The sequence below is a fragment of the Ptychodera flava genome, chromosome 17, assembly GCF_041260155.1.
Source record: "Ptychodera flava strain L36383 chromosome 17, AS_Pfla_20210202, whole genome shotgun sequence".
NCBI classification, from domain to species: domain Eukaryota; kingdom Metazoa; phylum Hemichordata; class Enteropneusta; family Ptychoderidae; genus Ptychodera; species Ptychodera flava.
In genome coordinates, this window is record NC_091944.1 from 38,468,807 (window position 1) to 38,488,320 (window position 19,514).

General features: G+C 36.5%; 1 protein-coding gene across 2 annotated transcripts in view; it reads right to left on the reverse strand.

Annotated features, from left to right (window-relative positions):
* Positions 1-19,514, reverse strand: part of LOC139116285 (DENN domain-containing protein 3-like) — a 66,321-nt gene that overhangs the window by 8,207 nt on the left and 38,600 nt on the right. The window contains exons 14-22 of one of the 2 annotated variants that reach the window (XM_070678894.1): positions 17,589-17,725; positions 16,738-16,907; positions 16,328-16,429; positions 8,467-8,641; positions 7,253-7,386; positions 6,587-6,807; positions 5,976-6,120; positions 4,272-4,399; positions 3,360-3,511 (exon numbers count right to left, since the gene is read on the reverse strand). In XM_070678894.1, coding sequence (XP_070534995.1) covers positions 3,360-3,511; positions 4,272-4,399; positions 5,976-6,120; positions 6,587-6,807; positions 7,253-7,386; positions 8,467-8,641; positions 16,328-16,429; positions 16,738-16,907; positions 17,589-17,725 — 1,364 coding nt within the window. Of the gene's footprint in view, positions 1-3,359; positions 3,512-4,271; positions 4,400-5,975; positions 6,121-6,586; positions 6,808-7,252; positions 7,387-8,466; positions 8,642-16,327; positions 16,430-16,737; positions 16,908-17,588; positions 17,741-19,514 lie in introns of both variants that reach the window. The other variant, XM_070678893.1, reaches the window with a different exon arrangement.

The following is a 19,514-nucleotide window of genomic DNA, read 5'->3' on the forward strand; positions in this document are numbered from 1 at the left end:
CCCTCACAGCTAGACTGTTGAAGATACACTTAGCAACGTCAGCTAGTATAGGTAGCTACATGTATGTAATGCCCATCACCCTCACAGCTAGACTGTTGAAGATACACTTAGCAATGTCAGCTAGGTAGCTATGTAATGCCCATCACCCTCACAGCTAGACAGTTGAAGATACACTTAGCAATGTCAGCTAGGTAGCTATGTAATGCCCATCACCCTCACAGCTAGACTGTTGAAGATACACTTAGCAACGTCAGCTAGTATAGGTAGCTACATGTATGTAATGCCCATCACCCTCAAAGCTAGACTGTTGAAGATACACTTAGCAATGTCAGCTAGGTAGCTATGTAATGCCCATCACCCTCACAGCTAGACTGTTGAAGATACACTTAGCAATGTCAGCTAGGTAGCTATGTAATGCCCATCACCCTCACAGCTAGACAGTTGAAGATACACTTAGCAATGTCAGCTAGGTAGCTATGTAATGCCCATCACCCTCACAGCTAGACTGTGAAGATACACTTAGCAACGTCAGCTAGTATAGGTAGCTACATGTATGTAATGCCCATCACCCTCACAGCTAGACTGTTGAAGGTACACTTAGCAATGTCAGCTAGGTAGCTATGTAATGCCCATCACCCTCACAGCTAGACTGTTGAAGATACACTTAGCAATGTCAGCTAGGTAGCTATGTAATGCCCATCACCCTCACAGCTAGACTGTTGAAGATACACTTAGCAATGTCAGCTAGGTAGCTATGTAATGCCCATCACCCTCACAGCTAGACTGTTGAAGATACACTTAGCAATGTCAGCTAGGTAGCTATGTAATGCCCATCACCCTCACAGCTAGACTGTTGAAGATACACTTAGCAATGTCAGCTAGGTAGCTATGTAATGCCCACCACCCTCACAGACAGACTGTTGAAGGTACACTTAGCAATGTCAGCTAGGTAGCTATGTAATGCCCATCACCCTCACAGCTAGACTGTTGAAGGTACACTTAGCAATGTCAGCTAGGTAGCTATGTAATGCCCATCACCCTCACAGCTAGACTGTTGAAGGTACACTTAGCAATGTCAGCTAGGTAGCTATGTAATGCCCATCACCCTCACAGCTAGACTGTTGAAGGTACACTTAGCAATGTCAGCTAGGTAGCTATGTAATGCCCATCACCCTCACAGCTAGACTGTTGAAGATACACTTAGCAATGTCAGCTAGGTAGCTATGTAATGCCCACCACCCTCACAGCTAGACTGTTGAAGATACACTTAGCAATGTCAGCTAGGTAGCTATGTAATGCCCATCACCCTCACAGCTAGACTGTTGAAGATACACTTAGCAATGTCAGCTAGGTAGCTATGTAATGCCCATCACCCTCACAGCTAGACTGTTGAAGATACACTTAGCAATGTCAGCTAGGTAGCTACATGTATGTAATGCCCATCACCCTCACAGCTAGACTGTTGAAGGTACACTTAGCAATGTCAGCTAGGTAGCTATGTAATGCCCATCACCCTCACAGCTAGACTGTTGAAGATACACTTAGCAATGTCAGCTAGGTAGCTATGTAATGCCCATCACCCTCACAGCTAGACTGTTGAAGATACACTTAGCAATGTCAGCTAGGTAGCTATGTAATGCCCACCACCCTCACAGATAGACTGTTGAAGATAAACTTAGCAATGTCAGCTAGGTAGCTATGTAATGCCCATCACCCTCACAGCTAGACTGTTGAAGGTACACTTAGCAATGTCAGCTAGGTAGCTATGTAATGCCCATCACCCTCACAGCTAGACTGTTGAAGGTACACTTAGCAATGTCAGCTAGGTAGCTATGTAATGCCCATCACCCTCACAGCTAGACTGTTGAAGGTACACTTAGCAATGTCAGCTAGGTAGCTATGTAATGCCCATCACCCTCACAGCTAGACTGTTGAAGGTACACTTAGCAATGTCAGCTAGGTAGCTATGTAATGCCCATCACCCTCACAGCTAGACTGTTGAAGGTACACTTAGCAATGTCAGCTAGGTAGCTATGTAATGCCCATCACCCTCACAGCTAGACTGTTGAAGGTACACTTAGCAATGTCAGCTAGGTAGCTATGTAATGCCCATCACCCTCACAGCTAGACTGTTGAAGATACACTTAGCAATGTCAGCTAGGTAGCTATGTAATGCCCATCACCCTCACAGCTAGACTGTTGAAGATACACTTAGCAATGTCAGCTAGGTAGCTATGTAATGCCCATCACCCTCACAGCTAGACTGTTGAAGGTACACTTAGCAATGTCAGCTATGTAGCTATGTAATGCCCATCACCCTCACAGCTAGACTGTTGAAGGTACACTTAGCAATGTCAGCTAGGTAGCTATGTAATGCCCATCACCCTCACAGCTAGACTGTTGAAGGTACACTTAGCAATGTCAGCTAGGTAGCTATGTAATGCCCATCACCCTCACAGCTAGACTGTTGAAGATACACTTAGCAATGTCAGCTAGGTAGCTATGTAATGCCCATCACCCTCACAGCTAGACTGTTGAAGGTACACTTAGCAATGTCAGCTAGGTAGCTATGTAATGCCCATCACCGTCACAGCTAGATTGTTGAAGGTACACTTAGCAATGTCAGCTAGGTAGCTATGTAATGCCCATCACCCTCACAGCTAGACTGTTGAAGGTACACTTAGCAATGTCAGCTAGGTAGCTATGTAATGCCCATCACCCTCACAGCTAGACTGTTGAAGGTACACTTAGCAATGTCAGCTAGGTAGCTATGTAATGCCCATCACCCTCACAGCTAGACTGTTGAAGATACACTTAGCAATGTCAGCTAGGTAGCTATGTAATGCCCATCACCCTCACAGCTAGACTGTTGAAGATACACTTAGCAATGTCAGCTAGGTAGCTATGTAATGCCCATCACCCTCACAGCTAGACTGTTAAAGGTACTATTAGAAATGTCAGTTAGGTAGCTATATAATGCCCATCACCCTCACAGCTAGACTGTTTGACGACATGTAAATGAGATGCAAATGAAATGATTCACCTTATACGATAAGCTCTCTTTGGTATACCAAATGAGAGCTAAAAATCAGTAGCACTGCATGTGAACTGTTTCTGAATATCAAAGTCTACAAGGAACAGGCAAAGTATTAAAAGAACAGTGCATTATCCTCCATTGCTCCAAAATTACACTTGAATGACATTATGAAAATCTTGCTGTCAGATTTTCAAATGTGTACAAATAGATACTTGTGGCAGTCACCATTTCAATCCAAAGAATATCAATACATTTCCCTATAGCATTCATGTCTATGATGTACTGACTCTAAATATTGGCCGACTTTATAAAGTTTGTTTACCTTTGATCCTGGTTCTTGGTCATATCAGATACAAAGTCTGTGTGGTCTATCAACCGTTTATTGGCTGTGCAGCTTGCTACATCAATAATGTAAATAGTTGTATCAAATGAGCCAGCCCACACTTGCTGACCTTTGACACTCATTAGACAGCACTGGGTACAAAAAACATCAAAGACATTTGCAATAATCCAATGACTCAGGAAAGTACAAAACATCAGAAAATACTGGTAATTAACTGAGAGATATGGTTGATATTCAAGTATGTGAAGGGTTGGTTTATTTTGTAAATTTAATTTAGTTTATTTTTTATGCTATTCAATATAAGTTTCAGACCAATTAATTCATACTATTGGCCTGTGCATGTTCCTCACTCCAGCTTTCTTTCTCTTTGGCTTCTATCTATTTTAATACTTATGCAAGACCCATCCCTAAGCCAACCTGTGATGCAGAAGTCAACTATCCCTTTCATTTGCTGTTTTCATATATCAGATCAAGTAGTGTAATGCAACACAAAATTTCCCACCCAACTGAACAGAAGCAACTAATTTATTCAAAGTTGTTATATCATTATGATTACTCTTGATACAGCAGTGTGTCCATCTACCTTACACAACAACTTGAAATTATGGATGATTTTACCAATTCAATTTAAACACACTGCTAATAACTGTGAAAACATTAAATATAGGGCATTTTGTGTATTACTGGTATAGTAAATAGAACAGTTAATATCAAATAGTTCTCCTTTAACACTTAATTTCTCTGGCCAAGAAAACTCACTTACTCTATCATTTTATGAGTAGAATATATGCCAGGCAACACAAAGAGACACCAGCTGAAATTGCCAAACATGAAAGTGAAGGGAATATTGAATATCAAGAATATTTCATTACAAATGAAACATCAACTTACCACTCTATCTTTGGCTTCAATAAACTGTGATTCACAAATCCAAGTACTTGCATCAAAGACCCTGATTTTACCATTACCTAAACCACACCACAGTTTAGGACTATTGTCTTCATCTCCTTCACTGCGATCTGATTGAAATTAAAAAAGGAATCGCTTAGATAAAACACAGATAAACCTTTCCTAAAGAGTTTATATGAAATTTGTAAATACAATGTTTTCTTCAATATTCATCGTATGACATTCCATGATAAGTAACCACAATGCCAAGGTAATACCGTAGGAGGGAGACATACGTGTATACTAATTTAACATATATTTTTATGGACATTTCTTTACATCTTGCTAAATATAATGACATCATGTTTGAATATCTGAAACTAAGTCTTTCATCCACATTTTTCTTCAATATAGAATAAGTAATATTGTACTAAGTAAAGCTTATGGAATGCTTAGAAAGGTCTTCAAATCTTCAAATTCATTGCATATAGATACAAAGAATCTAACCATCTAAGCTAACATGTACATGAAAACTTTGAACAAGGACTTGACCATATCTTTGGTAAATTGTGACAATTACAGGGTAGACTGTTACACTGTATCCAGAGTGAGATACAAGATCAATCTCATTGCTTGATTTCTCTATTTAAAGTAGCTAAATACCTTTTAGCCACTTTCAGATTTTTATTTTTTTCTCAATTGAACACGTCCCAAACCCCAATAAAGTATACATTTTCTGAAAGCCCTGATATAGAGCTATCCGACCAAGCACAGTACACGGTCATTATTTGCATAAAAGTCACGTGACAAGCGTTTTGCTGAACCTTCCAAAAACTGGTTTTTCCCGCCTTATGCGAACACGCTGCAAGATTTCCGGTTGGAATTTCTTCATTGACAAGCTTTGACAATATCCTTCAAAACCGTGTCTGCGATTTTTTCCCGGAGGCTCCATTCAAATTATATGGCGTAATAATTAAAATTCCTTGAAAAGCACCTTCATCTAACACTTTTAAGAGCGCATTAAAAAAGACAAAGGCATATAAAGAAAATCCCAGACATGGTTTTGAAGGATATTGTCAAGGCTTGTCAATGAAGAAATTCGTACCGGAAATCTTGCAGCGTGTTTCGCACAAGGCGGGAAAAACAAGTTTTTGGAAGGTTCAGCAAAACGCTTGTCACGTGACTCTTATGCAAATAATGACCCTGTACAGTGCTTGGTCGGATAGCTCTATATCAGGGCTTTCAGAAAATGTATACTTTATTGGGGTTTGGGACGTTGTCAATTGAGAAAAAAATAAAAATCTGAAAGTGTCTAAAAGCTATGTAGCTACCTTAATGCACTGTGCAGCTTTATCAATCATTACCTTGCCATTCCTGTTAACAGTTCAAATCGTCCTTATGGCTCAGTCCAGTTTTAAACTCAATAACATAGAAATTGAATTTAAAGAAAGAAAAGCAACCTACCGGGTATAATGAAATCAAATCAGCAACCCTACCTTTAAGTGCTAATTTTAAAGTAAATGGCTTTAGTGATATACAAACAATAAATCCTGATAAATGTTTTCAAATCTGTTGGTGAATTGCCCCATCATAAATTAATAAATATATCAATTACTGAAAAAGAGGGACACAACTGTATATTAGGTTTGTTTGCTGGTTGTTTGGCATCTCTATATTGCCTGGTATCTATGACAACAGGTAACTTACTTCCTGGTGTGTATAGCAATGCTTCAATTGTTGCTTTTTCTGCATCAAAATTGGATGGATTTACACGGTGTATCAGGGCACTTGTTGTTTCTATTGGTAAATTAGCCATTCCTTCATTCCTTCGTTTTGTATAGTAACACAAATGCTGTAAAGAAAAATACAGAATCTATTACAAAATACGGCACAGATGCTGGTGATACCACACATAAGGTAAGGTCACATACACTAATTATGAATCAAAGATTTGCACAATTAAAAAGGTTAATAACAAAATTTCATCATGTGCATTTTGAAAACAATTCTATTTCATGTATCACTGAGTGACTGGACAAAATGGTAGTGAGTTGCTGATTGTAGTCTGAAGTGCTACTTTCCTTACATGGGAAACACTGCCATTAGAAGTCAGTCAACCAAATTGAATAGTTCCAAAAAGAAGGCGTCAAAACTTACATGCTTTGACAAAGCATGTGAACAACTTGCTCTCTCTGAAAAGAGCTATCTCTACATATTGGAGTTTGTGTCTAAAATTCATTTGATTGATTGGTTCATTGGCTGACAATGACTGACACGGATAGACTGTGATTATTGCAGATTATTCAAAGTAAACTTACCGCTGCAGCCAAATCAACCGCAGAAGAATGAGTTGTTTCCTCTGATTCACCACTTCTTATGACAGCATCAATCATTAATACATTCTGAGCTGCTTGTTGGATTACTTGATAATCTTTCTGTACATCAGCAATGGCTCTACCAGCCCACATCTCATTGATCAACATGTACCAAGTATTCCTCTCAGATTTTAAACTGGCAATGTACGGTGATCTGGACTCCACTACAAGAAAAGCAAATGAAATATCATAGAATTGAGAATGAAAAATGTTGTTCCCATTCTTGATTATATCTACTGATTCATCGCATTTTCCAGATAATGATGGTATAGCTAAAATGTGCAAGTTTGTTTTTTTTCAGGTCAGATAGACACACTAATTTTTACATGTAAAGATTTTAAAGTCATCACGTTGTTCCCTGCAGAACCTTTTTTGAAACCACATAATTAACTTACTTTGCAAAAGCCATCTTCAAGGAATAAAGGCAAAATGTACCAGGATTTATAACCAATGTAATTGATATGATTTATGGAAAGAAATTTCAATGATATGTCATCAATGATAAGAGGGTGGCAAATAGTACCCTTAGCAAATAAAAGACTTATACAAGAGTCATTCTGAAAAAACGACATAATTGGCTGTATCACAGAAATAAGTATATAGACTTACATTTGTGAGTAATTTTCAATGCCCGTACACCAGGTGGAAAGATGTGAGTAAACACTATTTTTTCGATCTGTTTGATATCACGTAGTCTAATGACTTCTTTCAGTTTACGCTTTCCATCAGATAGAAAGAACAGCCTACAGATAAACAAGTTGAAAAAAATAATTGCGATACTGGCAGATTGTGATGTGAATCATGAGTAAGTGATAATTTCAACTGACCCATGTACCATATCATGATACTATCCAACTGTTTTCAGTGGACAGGTTGTACCTCAATATGATTGGCGGGGATAACCTCTTCAGAGCAACACTACCATTGATAATAATGGCTTTGGGTCAAACCATAGTGGTAAAGGCATTAAATAGATTGGTAAGCTTGAGTTATGTGATAGTACCATAGACAAGATGAAGAAGAAAATCAAGCATGTAAATATATCAGCTAAGGTTTGGGTAAGTGATGAGGGAACCCTGGTACAAATTCTGTTACCAACTGATATTATTGCATTGATATTCTATGGGGTGATATAATTGCATTGATATTCTATGGGGTAATATTATTGCATTGATATTCTATGGGGTAATATAATTGCATTGATATTCTATGGGGTAATATAATTGCATTGATATTCTATGGGGTGATATAATTGCATTGATATTCTATGGGGTAATATGATTGCATTGATATTCTATGGGGTAATATGATTGCATTGATATTCTATGGGGTAATATAATTGCATTGATATTCTATGGGGTGATATAATTGCATTGATATTCTATGGGGTAATATGATTGCATTGATATTCTATGGGGTGATATGATTGCATTGACATTCTATGGGGTGATATGATTGCATTGATATTCTATGGGGTAATATGATTGCATTGATATTCTATGGGGTAATATAATTGCATTGATATTCTATGGGGTGATATGATTGCATTGATATTCCATGGGGTAATATGATTGAATTGATATTCTATGGGGTAATATGATTGCATTGATATTCTATAGGGAACCCTAAAATTTGACTTGGGAAACCCAGTAGAATCTACCAGATTACAATTATATAATAACAAAAAAACAGAGTCTGACTGTGACATACAAATGATAAAACTTACTGCTTCCTCATTTACTTTGGTAATCTTGTATAAAATTGGCTCTAAAAATGGAGTCCTGCATGATACATACAACTACCAGGTATAGTAAATTACTTGCCTCTTTTGTGTTAGAATAAGTCTGCCTGTACCATGGTCAGTTCGGATCAATGAAGATACTTTCAACACACATTCACTGCCGTCAAGTTCACCATCAGGTATTGAAACAGTATTAGTTTCAATCTCCGATTCCTTCCAACATTCATAGAACATACCAAATGTTTCTGGTTCTACATCTGCAAGAATGATTAGCAATGATGTAATAGCAGAACAAAGATTTACAATTGTCGAATGATTTCAAAATAATTTCATTTAAATGTTGCCATAAACAGAACATGCTGATGTGATGATTAGATCTCGTATAAGTTAGTTGTATGTTTTCAAAGGTCTGATTCATGAAAAGATGCTTATACTTACACTCTCTTTTTCTAGCAGATAAAGTGAGGACATGTCATGGTATATATTTAGAGGTTTACCCAATACTACGGTGGCCCTAGACGTCATATGGCATTACATTATTTTGAAATATAAACTCTTATTTTTCTTGACAATATATTTCATATTTATGAGAGTTTATTTCCCCAAGATGAATGTAAATTTTGTCGGATGCATATGTAATCATGAGGGACAAAACTATTTTTGACGGACTAAACTTATTTCCATGGGCGTAACTCTTATACGAGCCTAAAATTCAAATTGTGTGGACGCAACTCTAATTTTAACATACAAAATTCTCTAATTTTTGCGGGTACAACTCTAGCATACTTTGCCTAATTTTGATTTCAAAGTAAGCACTTTTAATTCTTAAAAAAAAATGCTATTCTTTTTTGAGTAAACATTTACATGCCTGTAGCCCTGCGTATGATGCTGTGTTCCTTTTGCATTTTACAAAAGTATAAACAAAATTTATTTCTGAAGACTGACCATTTAATCAGTGTTGATATTTTTTTGTGTTTTGAACAGTAAACTTTCAATAGCAATATTAATAACTGTGTGATTTATTCAGAACACACTCCTAATACTCTAAAGATATTCATTTCAGAGAAGAAAATAGCCAACTCTAGTTTTTCCGAAACTAAAATTGCAATATTTTGCACAAATCTTTTTCTTCCCGAAATGAACTTCTGATAATCTGAAGAAATATGTTGGTTTTCGTGAATAAAACAGTTGTTTCATTTTTTGAAGGACCGGTATTTTTTCCTAAGTGGAAATTTACTTTTAAACTAGTAAATTTCAACCTAAATTTCTAGTTGCACAACTGAAGTGAGGGCGAGTATAAAGAGTTCTATTGTACTGTAACTCATTTTGTAAGGGCGTACTTTCAGGTTTCAGCTACAAACTTTCTTTTGAGAAGACAAAATATATTTTGAGATAGCAAAATACTTTTTTCTTCATAGTGGAAGTGCAGCTATCCCACAATTCCCATATAAGATGACGTCGTAGGAGTGCAGAAACTACACAAAAAGATGGGATGGCTATGCTGCACTAAGCAGTTTCTAGTTTATTTCATAAAGGTAACATCTATTACCTCCATGCTTATTTTGACGGACTGGCGTTAACGGTCGAATCCGCAGTTGTGCGTGGTTCAATACACGGCCACCGCTGTGTGGTATGCATTAGAAAAAGGGGAAACGTGCAACATACCACACAGCGGCCGCCGTGTATTTTAACTGTGGTGTCTTTGGATGGGATTTCTGCCTTTTTAACGGGCTGTTTTGACTTTCAAGTGGTGGTGGGGTTAAAAAGTCAAAACCAGCCCGTAAAAGGCATAAATCCCATCCGAAAACACCACAGCAATGGACCATGGAGGTCTTCCTACCTCCATGAATGGACCAACAGCTACCATGTAATGAACCACGTGCGACTGTGGTCAAATCTGGCGGGCCTGGTTCAGTTTCAGTCGAAGACTATCAATAACGAATCTGGCTTCTCCTCTTAGAAAAGATGACTATCACACAACAAAACAGTGGGGATACATAACATTAGCAACACAGCAACTGATGAAGTAGCTGTGGGTTCACAGCTGTGGTGGCGGGGTTAACAACGTAAAAGTCAAAACCAGCACGTAAAAAGTCATCGTTGATGACACAGTCCCCACTTGTTAATGGGTATTTTGATTACAGGTCCTCAGAGAGGATAGAGTCCTCTTCATTAGGTCTGTGATAAAAATACTTTTGAATAAATTCACTTGATACATGTCTGAGTTATGGTTCAGGACATGAAAAAATCGTAACAAAATGGTCGCACAGTGGCCATAAAGGATCGCATCACAAAACAAATTGATGTGCATAGCTATGACATTGGTCGATGTCCTTGTACCAACTTTGAATAAAATTGGTCGAAACATGCAAATATGCCTGAGAAATGGCTCTGTACATGAAAAAATCGTAATAAAATGGCCGCCTGGCGGCCATATTGGATCATATCACAAAACAGATTGACTTGCATATGTATGACATAGGTCAATGTCCTTGTACCAACTTTGAATAAAATCGGTTGAAACGTGCCTGAGTAATGGCTCTGTACATGAAAAAAATCCTAATAAAATGGCCGCACAGCGGCCATTTTGGATCGTATCACAAAACAAATTGCCGTGCACAGCTATGACATTTGTCAATAAGCTTGTACCAACTTTGAATAAAATCGGTTGAAACGTGCCTGAGTAATGGCTCTGTACATGAAAAAATCGTAATAAAATGGCCGCCTGGCAGCCATATTGGATCGTATCACAAAACAAATTGACGTGCATATCTATGACATTGGTCAATGTCCTTGTACCAACTCTGAATAAAATCAGTCGAAACATGCTTGAGTAATGGCTCTGTACATGAAAAAATCGTAATAAAATGGCCGCCTGGCGGCCATATTGGATCGTATCACAAAACAAATTGACGTGCATATCTATGACATTGGTCAATGTCCTTGTACCAACTTTGAATAAAATCGGTTGGAACATGCCTGAGTTATGGCTCTGTACATGAAAAAATCGTAATAAAATGGCCGCCTGGCGGCCATATTGGATCGTATCAAAAAACAAATTGACGTGCATCTGTATGACATATGAAGTAATCCTTGTATCAAGTTTGAATGAAATCGCTCCAGGCATCTCAGAGATATCTGCGTGAACGGACGGACGGACGGACGCACAGACGCACGCACGCACGCACGCACGGACACACGCACGCACACACGCACGGACATGACCAAACCTATAAGTCCCCCCGGACGGTGTCCGTGGGGACTAAAAAGCAGAAATCCAGTCCGAAAACACCTCAGCTATGGACCCACAGCTACTGATGAAGGAACCCCAATGCGGCACCGTCGCACACCATTGGCCGTCAGGACGAATCACTCAAACATAAAACCGTTCTTTGGTGACTCAGGTCAAATAAGCAGGGTCAAATGCACTATAGATTCACCCGTGTCTCGCCATGTATTCAACACAAAATAACAATGATCTACTCATTCAATATATTGTAGCACTAACTAGTAGTTTTTTGAGAATAAAATTTTCTGAGCAAAAATGGCAAAAACTGCCCCCAAAAATAGAAATTGCAGATTTCACCATAATTTCGATATATCATATATTCCAATAATCCCTTAGAACCTGTATACCAAATATCAAAGCTATCGACTTGCAGTTTTTGAGAAACACATTTTTTGACCAAAAATGGCAAAAATTGCCAAAAAAATACAAAATTGCAGATTTCATCATAATTTCAAAATATCACATTTAGTTCATCTGTAGGAACCTGCATATCTAATTTCAAAGCTATCAGACCAGTACTTTTTGAGAAACACATTTTTTGACCCAAAATGGAAAAATTGCCCCAAAAATATAAAATTGCAGATTTCATCATTATTTCAATAAAGATTATTAAGTTCATCTATTGGAACCTGTATACCAAATTTCAAAGCTATCAGATGAGTACCAGTAGTTTTGGAAATACACATTTTTTGACCAAAAATGGCAAAAATTGCCCAAAAAATACAAAATTGCAGATTTCATCATAATTTCAAAATATCAAATTTAGTTCATCTGTAGGAACCTGCATATCTAATTTCAAAGCTATCAGACCAGTACTTTTAGAGAAACACATTTTTTGACTCAAAATGGAAAAATTGCCCGTAAAATACAAAATTGCAGATTTCATCATTATTTCAATAAAGATCATTTAGTTCATATTGTTATGTAGGTCATTTCCCCCCACACTCATCATGACCTGAGTTCAATTAGTCTAGAACATTCTCAAGGTCACTGCCCTTAATGACCTCACAACCTTGAATTCAATTAGTCATGTTTGGAATGTTCTGGAAAGTTGATTAGTTGTGTAAGAGAGATAATTTTAGAACAGTAATTAGCATGTCAATAAAAGTTCTAGACTGTTCTTATATGCTCTTATGTAAGCACATGTGTATAAAAGGGACGTGCACAGCTTCCAGTCAGACTTTTGGGATCGTGTCTCTTGTGTGTTACTAAACTCCAGCAGTAGTCATTCTCAAGACTTTTCAAGACCTTCACTGCCAACGCTGGATTTATACTGTGGACTTTGTGCAGCTTCAAGCCTGCAAGCCGAAGGACTGTTCATTCATCCGACTGACTGTTACAACTCTGAGACTGGAGCTTTGCCGTCCCAGCTGAGATAAGTAGTCTGTACACTTTTAAAGCTTGTACTCTATCCCTGACTTAGCAATTAGATTTATTTTCGTAATAAATTTTGTTTAAACGTTAACTGCTGAGTTCACCCTTTTGTTCGTTTTCTCTGCACGTAACAATATATTGGAACCTGTATACCAAATTTCAAAGCTATCAGATGAGTACCAGTAGTTTTGGAAATACACATTTTTTGACCAAAAATGGCAAAAATTGCCCCCAAAATTACAAAATTGCAGATTTCATCATAATTTCAATAAATATCATTTAGTTCATCTGTAGGAACCTGTATACTAAATTGCAAGGCTATCAAATGAGTAGTTTTGGAAATATACATTTTTTGACCAAAAATGGCAAAATTGCCCCTAAAATACAAAATTACAGATTTTTATCCGAAATTCAATATATATTACTTAGTTCATCTATAGAAACCTGTATACCAAATTTCAAAGCTATCAGACCAGTACTTCTTGAGAAACACATTTTTTGACCAAAAATGGCAAAAATTGCCTTAAAAATGCAACATATTTCAGCACAATTTGAACAAATCTGAAATAGATCATCCCTAGGGACATATGTACCAAATGTCAAAGCTATCTGACTGGTAGTTTTGAAGAAGAAGATTTTTAAAGACGTTTTTACCAAAAACGACAAAAATTGCCTTAAAAATACAAATACGCAAATTTCACCACAATTTGAATAAATCTGACTGAAGTTACCCTAAGTAAACTGCATATCAAATTTCAAAGCAATCGGACAAGCGGTTTCAGAGAAGAAGATTTTTTTACCAAAAACAGCAAAAAATGCCCCAAAACTACAAATATGCAAATTTCACCACGATTTGAACAAACTTAGTGAGGTCACCCCAAGTGAACTGCATATAGAATTTCAAAGCAATCAGACTTTCGGTTTCAGAAGAGAAGGCAATGGTTGATGGACAATGGACGACGACAGACGACGACGACAGACGCAGATGGATGGAAAATCAACCTACCGGTATTTGATAAATCAACCTATTTGATAAGCTTCGCGTTACTGACAGCGGAGCTAAAAAAAGTTTTATTCAATGAATTTCAATTTGCTGCTCTGAGAAAATCTTTTTTCCATAAAGATATTAATTTTACTTGGAAAATAAAACTTTTCTTTAAAGAATTGAAGTTTTCTGCTCTAAAGACATAAGGTTATATCATCCATTAACACACAGTTCACGCTCTGCAAAAAATTTAAATGAGTTTTGAGCTGGTACTCTTGAACAATTTAATCTGTTTTACAAAATAAAAAACGTTTTTGAGAAACAAATATTTTGTTTAAAGTTAAAATTAATTTTTTTAAAGTTACCGTTCTTTTTCAATTTGTTAAAAGTTTTTAAAAACAGTTTACCCCCAAAATAAAGTTTCCCCTACAGAATTAAAAGTTTGCTGAGGAGAAATAAAATTTCTTACAAATATCAAATATATTGTCAAGAAATAAGAGTTCATATTCAAAAGTAATAAAGTTCCATGACTTGTAGGGGAGTTGGTACTCTTGTACAATTTTTACTTTGTTTTACACAATAAATAATACTTTTGAGAAACAAATATTTTGCTTAAAGTTAAAGTTTAAATAAAATACTTTTGAGAAGTTAAAAGTAAATTAAAGCTAAGCTTATTTTTTAAAAGTTAAAAAGTTTGTTCAAAAGTGTTGTTAAACATTTTACTCCAAAATAAAGTTTCCTGTACAAAATTAAAAGTTCGCGGTGGAGAAATACAATCTCTTACAAATATTAAAGATATTGTCAAGAAAATAAGTAATAGAGTTCCTTGGCATGTACCGTATAATGTCGCCTGTTCCTGCGTCGTATCAGCGTGAGTGTCACTTGTGCTGCGTCAGACACGAGATGAAGTCAAGTGTCTGACGCAGCAAAATAACACCAATGCTGATATGATGCAAGGAACAGGTGATATTGGGTAATAACCAATTTATCATATACCCATACCCGGAATTTCACTACGAAAAACCTTAGAATTTGAGGCTTTACTTTATTATGCCTTGCGCATAAATATCGAAATATTTGTGTGAACAGGTTTCATTCATAAACTTTACCGTCAACATCATGCACATGCATCGCTGCGAGTTCTCCATATCTCAATGAACCCCAAAAAGAAAGACACCAGGATTAAAACATTGCTTTACAGGGGGAACTTTTTAAGGTGCAGTATGCTGTAAGAATTGTAATCAATCAAAAACTGTCCTTTGCATTAAATCTCTTCTGATTTCGAACATGCTCGATTGTCGTACGGCATGGAGATGGGCTGCCATTTTGTTTGTTTACACTGAGAGTTGCCATGTCAACAGGTGTCACACGTGCAACATTGCTGTCAAGCCACGTGCTCGCTACCTGTTTGGAGGTAGACCGTGCCATGCGAACAGTAGAATGTTTGCTAGAGCTTGGCTAAAAAAATACAAGAATTTTAACAGAAAAAACATTACAAGACTCAACGTATTATATCCGTCTTTTAGCAACCCAAAATATCCGTGTTCCTCAGAGCCCTTCAAATATTTACGTCAGCGACTTCGCTTCGCAGGTGGAGAGTGGCAGCCATTTTGTTTGTTTACGTTGTTTACCATCAAATTGCAAATGTAGTTCGGATATACTCTTAAACCAATGACATTTATCATGCATATCTTGACGTTTACCGTGAAATATTGCGGCTGATATTTTACGGTAAACATCACCAGGATGAGACGATATGGGCATGGGTATATGATAATATCCAAGAGATTGAGACAAACATTAAGCATTTCCTTTGGATTGGCTGAAAGACTTTGCAGTATATGTACACTGACTAGATGCTGTCACACATGATATGCTCTCAATTTGTTTAGAGTTGTTTGATTTCATCTTACAAGAAGAATGTTGTCATCACACATATTTTGATGTTAACACGATTGGAACTAATTTGGGATGGTTGGATCTTCATATTTTTTTAAATTTATCAAAACTTTTAGGTGTCCTATAGCTGAATGTTGCAATATTACAAATAACTCATAAAAACAAGTGTGTGACATAAAAAGAAAAGTGGATGAGGTTACAAGTGCAGATTACAACACTACTTCACCATCCGATTATCCCAAAACAGTTCCAATCGCGTTTATTTTTCAAACAAATCATTGACAAGGATTTTGCTGGAATAGTTTAAACCATACAATGATTTTTTTGTAATTTTGAAGTACTGGTAGGTATGGCTTCTCTTTGTGTGAAATATGTCACCAGTAAAGTTCTACTTACACTGTGCTTTACCAAGACTTAATGAATAGAATAATCTTGAGATAGCATCTCTGTCACTGGCAATCTCAAGCAATTGTATGTGTTTGATGAAATCTTCAAGATCTATAAAAAAAATTTTTTTTACATCTTTGAGTAGAAGTAAGTGTAAATTTCCACAAATCTATACTGTAAAATGTTTATTGTCACTAATCTAAAACAATGACCACACAGATGTTTGCAGAATTGTAGACATAATCACTATCATTTACTGTTCATTTTTCTAAAACACCAAAAGCAATAAAGCTGTCATGTAGGACAACACTTTAGTGTAATGTTCCCTGTTATTGCACCATTGTGTTTCTAGATCTACTATAAATTACATATTATGTTTGTATATTGTCAGATTGATGATTCAGAAAGCTAGTACTTACTGACAGGTCTTTGAGGAATATTTTCAGGTTCCATAGTCACTTTCTTCCTCGGTCCATTTTCCTTTTTGCCGGATATTTTCCTCCAGACTTCAGCTCTCTTGTAAAAACTCTTTTCATTCAGTCTTGTTTTGTCTTCCTCATTTAAGTTTGACAAAATTTTACTGACAACACTGATAATGATGAAAAAATGATTTAATACTTGTTCAATCAACTCTGTAATAAATACGGTAGCGATGATCAGAGATCATGGTATGACAAGTGACAGTGGCACATCACATATCACTACTCTCTCATTAAGGTAGAATGCGCCTCAGGGACAGATATTTGGACCCTAAAACTTGTAGGGGTCCATTTTAAAGCTCTTGGTGCAAGAAAACTTTTCACCATCTTAGTTTTTCCAAATCAAAAATATTTTTATTCCTGCTTTGGTAAAAGAATGGTTGAAAGTTTCATTAAGGAAAATTTGAGTAAAAGTTAAAGTCTTTCACTTTCAAGGCGCACACTACCTCAGATCAGGACATCCACTCACTTCTACTTTCCCGATAAAATTAATATGATCACTGGTTATACTTGAAACCTGTTACAACTTCCACATTTATTTTTCTTGCTGTGTAATGATATCATACAGAATAGCTGGGGTGAATAAAGTACAAGGGAATACGTCTCAAGTAATAGGGCAAAGGAACAGTTTCAATTCAAGCCAGACATGTAGAACCTACGATGTTTAATTTCTAAAAGCCAATTAGTTCTTTCTACCCTCACGTGTTTCACATAAACCACATTATTTCTTTACATGCACTGTGTAAGTATTCAAATCTTAAACCCATGTAATGATGTATAGGATAACTCACTCAGATGGGAATATTCTAAGATCTGCTGCTGCAAGATTATGAAAGTCTTCAATCCCACTGATGGGTCTATTACATGCAACATGTAACATTCCTCTCAGATACAGATATGACGCTCTATGGTTTGGTAGCTTGACATCCTGGAAGACAAGATACTAGAGATAACATAAGACTGTCATTCAAGGCAAATGAACGTTTCGGTTGTATGACAAGCTTAAAATAGACAGAGTTACATTTGTGTATGATAGTTATAGCGATGTCATACAGCCAATATCTGGACAACGTCAGAGATTACAAGGTACAAGATAGGATGAAGGCCAAGGCCACATTTGGAACAGAAGGAAGAGCATAATTACAACCACCACTCGAAGAGAACCCCAGTAACTCAATGGCAAACCCAAACCGTTCATATCTACAGTGTGTCTTTTGGAACATTAATGGTCTTGCATCAAAGATTGGTGATTTAGATTTTATTTCTTACCTGCAAAACTTTGAGATAGTAAGCCTTACAGAGACATGGATCTCAAACGACTCGTGTTATGTGATAGATGGGTTTAAATCGATTCAGAAACTGTGCAAGAAAAAGTCAAAATATGGTGGACATCCCGGTGGAACAAATATTTACTACAGAGAGTCGCTTTCACTAAAGGTAAACCACATTAACAGTATTTCAGATAATATTATATGGATCAGTTTTTTTGATGATGACGATAAGATCCCTGTATTTATCCTCGCAGTTGTTTATATTTCACCAAGTGATATGGATTGTCATGGTCAAAATTGTACTTCAGAATGCCTTAAGCATGATTTTGTTCAACTAACTGGTCCATTTCCGAGTGCAAAATTTTATGTATGTGGTTATTTTAACACTCATACTGCTGATGAAGCCGATTATGTCAACAATAACGTTATGAAATTTGCGCTGTCTGATGAAGCTGTTTTCGATACAGATATTGTTGATATTCCAAATAGTATTTTAAGTGATAAGATTTATAATAACCCAAGTAGAAAATTTCTCAAGTTTTGTCAATGTACTGATCTTAGAATTGTGAACAGTAGATTAATCATGGGAAGTGGCAGTAGGAACTTTACTTATGTCAGTACTTCTGGGAGCAGTGTTATGGATTACTTGCTCACGTTACCATGTATTTTTTTCTGATATTTCACAATTTTATGTTGACTCTAGAATTGAATTAGACCATCAACCTTTTAGTCTTTGATATAAAGGCTTCCTTTAAATGTGTTGTTAATACAGACTCAAATATCATAGAAAGTAACTCAAATACTGGTTCCACCTCAACATTAAAAAGTTTATATGGGATGACACTTTGCGGTCTCATTTTATTGATTATTGGAACTTATCAGAAACAAGTGTACATACAGCAGAGTTTGACACTTTTGTAACAAATTTGAATATTGATCAGGCTGCATATTGTTTGTTGGAAATGTTAAAATTTGCAGCAGATGGCAAGAAACACACATGCAAATATGTACTGAGTTCTGACTGAGTTGTAAAACACCCTAAGAATTCATGGCATGACAGTGAATGCAAGAGATTTATAATAAATGTATTGTAAATCGGCAGATGAGTAGATTTAGAAACAACAGATCTGTATACAATTTACATGAGTTAAAAATGTTCAATTGTGAGTATAAAGAGTTGTTGAAGAGAAAAATGGATGAGTACAAACTTTGCAATCTAGAAAGATTGGAAGTGGCAGCCAAACAAACCAACTCCAAGTATTTCTTGTCATTGCTAAAGGGAAAACCAATTTCCCCATCAAACAATATTGATAATGATAGCTGGTTCCACTACTTTGCAAATCTATTGAACACAGCTGGAATGGAACATGACAATTTTCGTGATTTTAATGATGAAATCAAGGATTTTGTTGACAATGTAAATGAGAGTGAAAGTGCACCTGTTGA